The sequence below is a fragment of the Pristiophorus japonicus genome, chromosome 14, assembly GCF_044704955.1.
Source record: "Pristiophorus japonicus isolate sPriJap1 chromosome 14, sPriJap1.hap1, whole genome shotgun sequence".
NCBI lineage: Eukaryota > Metazoa > Chordata > Chondrichthyes > Pristiophoridae > Pristiophorus > Pristiophorus japonicus.
The window spans coordinates 21,414,103-21,420,208 of record NC_091990.1 but is presented as its reverse complement, the minus strand read 5'-3'; the positions used below and the strand labels follow the sequence as shown (position 1 = coordinate 21,420,208).

The 6,106-nt window shown below is 48.3% G+C and overlaps 1 protein-coding gene across 1 annotated transcript; it reads left to right on the top strand.

Annotated features, from left to right (window-relative positions):
* Positions 1-1,478: 1,478 nt before the first annotated feature.
* Positions 1,479-3,940, top strand: fam110d (family with sequence similarity 110 member D). Its single transcript, XM_070898433.1, has one exon. It carries the CDS (start codon positions 1,500-1,502, stop codon positions 2,613-2,615), a length of 1,116 nt encoding a protein of 371 aa, XP_070754534.1. The 5' UTR covers positions 1,479-1,499; the 3' UTR covers positions 2,616-3,940.
* The last annotated feature ends 2,166 nt before the right edge of the window (positions 3,941-6,106 follow it).

Below are 6,106 nucleotides of genomic sequence, written 5' to 3'. Positions count from 1 at the left end.
AAAGCACTTTACAGCCAATGAAGTACTTTTGAAATCATTGGGCCACAATAACAGTGACTTTAATGGGACTCATTGTTATTAATGTGTGAATCACCCAGCAACTTGTTGCAAAGAGGCCCCGTCGTTCACTGAGGTCCCACATGCCCCGTTGCCCACCCACACTGTTAACGGCTCGCACTGCCAGCAAGTCACGATGTAAAATTTGTTCGAAGGTGAGGGATAAAAATCCAACTCGTGAGATGCCCCACTCAGCAAAATCTGGGCCACAGAATCATACAGCATAGGAGGAAGCCAATCATGCCTGTGCCATCTCTGAGGAATGTAATGTAGGACACACGACCAATTTGTGCACAGCAAGCTCCCACAAACAGCAATGCGATAATGGCAGGATAATCTGTTTTCCTGAATAGGCTGATACTTCAGTGTAGTGCTGAGGGACTGCTGCATTGTCGGAGGTGCTGCCCTTGTGAAAAGACCTTGCCAAGGCCCCATCTTCCTATCCAACAATCAATCCACCTCAAAATAATTCATTGCGTTTCTGAACGATGTGGAAAAAAGTTGTCAAACACATGGAAAATTCTGTTTTCACTACAAATATATAGCAAATTGGTTAAATGTGTTTGTATTGAGGGAGCGCTGCACTGTAGGAGGTGCCATCTTTCGGATAAGATGTTAAACTGAGTTAAACCCATCTGCCCTCTCGGGTGGACGTAAAAAATCCCAAGGCGCTAAGCGAGGGAGTTCTCCGGTGTCCTGACCAATATTTCTCCCTCAACCGACAGCTAAAAGCAGATTATCTGGTCATTATCACATTGTGAGATCTTGCTGTGTGCTGATTGGCTGCTGCATATCCCAACATTACAACAGTCAATATCCTTTTTTTTTAAGAAAAAACTTCATTGGCTGTGAAGCACTTTGGGAAGTCCTGAGGTTGTGAAGGGCGCTATATAAATGCACATTGTTTCTGTTGGCCGCACAGGGTTTATTCCACTGAGTTTTGCTAGTGTGCCCCCTGTTTAAAGACCGCCCTCCCTGGTGCATTGTGTGTACTGGCTACTTTAAGCCAATCCAGTTGACCCTTGGTGCAGCTCGACCCTGGTGGAGCCGGTGTAGTGGATCTGTCAGCACTGAGACAAAAAATAGCTTTAAGGATCGAGTCCAGGGACTTTGAACTGATGCACGGCGTGCTTTGATTTATTTTTCAGGAGGCCGTGCGGAGCTGAGAGGGAAGTTTGGTGAAGCGTTCCAGTTGAGAGTGGAGTGTCTTAATAGACGCACTCTGAAAGCTTTTCATCTGGTTTCTTGCTGTTTTCCGCAATAAAGGAATCATTGAGGAGACTGTGTGTTCTTAACCCCCACCGCAAATAATTCTAAGACTTCAGGTGACCTGATTTCAGTGGCTTGGATATGGGAGAGTTGGTCTGAATGCTGCTGCTACTGTTGCTGGGTTCAGCTCTGGGCTTGTTTCATTGTCCCGAACCGACGTTGACGTGAGGAGAATGAAGCCGGTCACTCCAGCCAGCCCCCCCTCACCTCTCAGGCTATTGAACAAAGGCCCAGAGTATCTACGCAGGCAGATGGAAAACGACAACAGGGGGCGGGCGCTGAGCGCTGTCGAGAGGCTGGAAGCAGACAAGCCCAAGTACGTCAAGAGCCAGCAAGCCATGAGCGCCAAGCAGGAGCCCACCGCCGGGCCTTGCGCTACACCGCCATCTTCCGCTCGGAACCGGGTCTGGCCGAGCGAAGCCAGAGGGCCCTGCCAGGACTTTGATGCCCGAAAAGAGAACACCAACTTGGAACGGCTTAACAATGTCCGGAACGGCTTGCTGGACAAGCCAACCCACGACACGGTGGTCACCAGGCGGACCATCTCCAAGAGAGTCATGAGGCCCGACTCCTTGATCATTTACCGGCAGAAACGTGACTGCAAGGCGGGGGGCAACGAAAACTCCAGGGGCTACAACTTCATCCGACGACTGTTTCAGGGGTCCATGAGGGACAAACAAGTGGCCTCCCTGGAATTGCCCAAGATCATCCTGAAGGAGGACGGTGCGTCCTTCTCCGAAGGTAGCTCCCCGTTGTCGCCCATGTGTCGTCTCAATGACAGCGGGGCAACAAAGGCCGAGAGGCATTGCGTCAATCTCTTCAACCACAAAGAAATCGTCGGCTCCGCTTCTCCAACCCTCCACGTGACCAGCACTCACAGCCTGTCAAGCGATCCTTCTGAAGCTAATGCACAAGTAGCTTTGAGAAGCAGGACTTTGCAACGCTCAAACTCTGACCTCCCCCTGCGTAACTCGGTAGCCTCGTCGGAGGAGGAAAGGTTTTTTAATTACTGCGGCCTTGACCTGGATGTGGCAGAACACCTCGGGCTGGCAAACTTCTCTCCTGCTGCCTCGGACTCGATCTCGCCCAGCGTTCAGAACGTCAGCATGACTGAGAGCGAAGGCAGCGAATTCTCACGCTGGAGCAGGGATGGTGAAGGCCTTTATGAAGAAGAGATTCATGAGCAAATCTCTTTGGGTATATCTGTCATTGAACGGAACGCACGGGTCATCAAGTGGCTATACGGTTGCAAAAGGGCCAAAGAAGGACCAAAGGAGTCAACAGTGTAGAGGGGAAAGGAAACATTTGGAACATACCCCAACGTGCAAAGTGGATATTTTTCCCACAGAACATTACTGTCTCGTTTAAAAACACGGGGAAATGGAACAGATTCTGTCTTCAGTTCAAACATTTAGTACATATTTAAAAAGTTTTATTTTCTTAATTTAACTCGTAAGATTGATCTTCAGCTATGGTCTGAAAGTTTCAGTTGGTAATTAATGCTGAGTGCAACGTTTGATGCAGTATTGGCCCTGATGGGATGGGGGCTAATTAATTTTTCCTTTTGCGGAGTTTTGTACTCCTTGAGGTCTGGGATGTTACCGCTGAGGAATAGACCGCTTTCCATTCAACACCCCTGTGTCGGCAGCAAGCATGCCCAGGTCCAGTACAGCATGGATTAGGAAGAAAGACTTGCATTTATATAGTGCCTTTCACGACCTCCGGACGTCCCGAAGCGCTTTACAGCCAATGAAGTATTTTTGAAGTATAGTTAGTCACTGTTGTAATGTAGGAAACGTGGAAACTAATTTGCGCACAGCAAGCTCCCACAAACAGCAATGTGATAATTACCATCTGTTTTTTAATCGAGGGATAAATGTAGGACATCTCTTCTTTGAAATAATGCCGTGGGATCTTTTACATTCACCTAGAGGGCAGACGAGGCCTCGGTTTAACGCTCATCCGAAAGACTGCATCACCGATAGTGCAGCACTCCCTCAGTACTGCACTGGAGTGTCAGCCTAGATTTATGTGCTCTAGTCTCGGAGGGGCTTGAACCCACAACCTTCGGACTCTGAGGCGTGAGTGCAACCGACTGAGCCACGGCTGACACCCAACGTAAAGTAAACTTTAGAGGCAAAGTGAAACTTTCCCCGACAACATGTCCCAGACACAACCTCCCACGAACACCCTTCACCGTACCAAGGTGATCGTTCTCTGGCTCACCGAGTGTGGTTGCCAGATTAACGGGTAGTTCTGTGCCCATTAACACTGGATTAAGATTGCCCAAAGTGATCTCTAGTAGGACCAGTGGGAAGCGGTGTCGTTCATCTCCGCATTCTGGGATGGACATGAACCCCCCAGGTCACAGAACCTTTGACCAACTTTAAACATAACCCCAGTATTTGCACCAACACTTGTTTTATATATTACAGAAAATGTGCAGCAAAAGTTAAAGAAAGTGAAGAGCTAATGTTGAAACCAAAGCAAAGTGACCTTCCCAACACAGCCCTGGCGATTGCATTAAACGTAAACTATTTCCCAATGAAGTATTTTTTTTCTGGAGGATTTTGAAGTGTTTTTTTTAAATGCAAAATATATTAAGAAAATTAAAACAAACCTATGAAACAAGTATTCGATTTTGATCGGTTTCTTGCAAAATGTTGTCTGATTTCTGTTTCTGTTGTGACTGGGCCAAAATGACTGGTTGGTTAGTCTCATGAAAGAGAGGCTGAAGGTTTCTCTCATTCCAATTTTCTCGCCTCCTTTCCTCTCGAGGCGCTGACGATTCCATGGATGCTTGTCGCTCTCCAGTGCTGCACTCTAATTGGAGGCAGGTTAGGAAGGCGTTCTCGGGAGGCGGGTTGGTCGGGTAAACCATTTAAGGAGACTGCGTGCCTCCTTTTTAACACGATTTCTAGTTTTAACTCGGGTCGTCTGGGTTTCCCAGGCCTCAGGAAACCCGGCAGGTAAAAGGAGGTGAGATGGGTCGGATCAGGGAAGTGCCTTTACAACACTGCATGTAGGCCAGGAGGAGCAGGTGTGTTGCCTCCAGGCCCAACAAGCTAATCCTGTAAATCCCCTCCCTCACAATCTCTTTCCCTCCCCCCACGTCCCTGTCCACAATCTCTCCCTGCCTCCCTATCCGCTCCTCCGCAGCGTGCTTCTGCTGCAGGCCTTCCTACCCGGCAGGTAGCTAGTCTGTCAATCAGCTTGTCAATCAAGCTGGCTGTCAGGCGGGAGACCCGGAGAAAACATCTAAAAGGCACTGCAGGATGTTTGTAAACCCCTACTTCCAGGTGTTCCGTCCATAATTGCTCACCCACTCCGCTTCAAACACCTGACCCCATAAATATCAGGGCCATAGAATCTTACAGCACAGAAGGAGGCCATTCGGTCCATCGGCCATTTGGTGGTAAAAACAGAGAGACAGACTATTATCTGAATGGTGACAGATTAGGAAAAGGGAAGGTGCAACGAGACCTGGGTGTCATGGTACATCAGTCATTGAAGGTTGGCATGCAGGTACAGCAGGCGGTTAAGAAAGCAAATGGCATGTTGGCCTTCATAGCGAGGGGATTTGAGTACAGGGGCAGGGAGGTGTTGCTACAGTTGTACAGGGCCTTGGTGAGGCCACACCTGGAGTATTGTGTACAGTTTTGGTCTCCTAACTTGAGGAAGGACATTCTTGCTATTGAGGGAGTGCAGCGAAGATTCACCAGACTGATTCCCGGGATGGTGGGACTGACCTATCAAGAAAGACTGGATCAACTGGGCTTGTATTCACTGGAGTTCAGAAGAATGAGAGGGGACCTCATGGAAATGTTTAAAATTCTGACGGGTTTAGACAGGTTAGATGCAGGAAGAATGTTCCCAATGTTGGGGAAGTCCAGAACCAGGGGTCACAGTCTGAGGATAAGGGGTAAGCCATTTAGGACTGAGATGAGGAGAAACCTCTTCACCTAGAGAGTGGTGAACCTGTGGAATTCTCTACCACAGAAAGTAGTTGAGGCCAATTCACTAAATATATTCAAAAGGGAGTTAGATGAAGTACTTACTACTCGGCGGATCAAGGGGTATGGCGAGAAAGCAGGAAGGGGGTACTGAAGTTTCATGTTCAGCCATGTACTCATTGAATGGCGGTGCAGGCTAGAAGGGCTGAATGGCCTGCTCCTGCACCTATTTTCTATGTTTCTATGTGCCTGTGCCGGATCTTGGAAGAGCGATCCAATTAGTCCCTGTGGTTTCCCCCAGAGCCCTGCAATTTTAAGTTATTATTGAATCTGCTTCCACCACCCTTTCAGGCAGTGCATTCCAGATCAGAACAACTCTCGGTGTTTTTAAAAAAAAATCTTATCTCCCCGCTGGCTTTTTTGCCAATTATTTTAAACCTGTGTCATCTGGTAACCAACCCTCCTGCCAGTGGAAACCCGTTTCTAACGTCAGTAATTATAAACGTCAAGGGGAAGAGTCTGTCATTTAGCAGTGGACTGAGGTTCACCATATCAAGACGGGGAGGTCGGGAGTTCAAAATAAAGGAGTGGAACGGTTCTCATTTCAGATAGCCACTGTCACATCGAGTTACATTGGTCCCAATTTTGCAGCAGGAATAACAGTGAGTCTTTCAGCGCTCACCGTTATGGAGTAGCAACATTCCAACGTCCGCACATGCGCGGTTAAACACGGAAATCAGGAGGTTGCTGCCCAAATTGCCTTGCTCCCCCACGAGCTTCGTTACACCCGTGCCTCGCTGAGAGACTTGGCACTAAAGCACATGGAG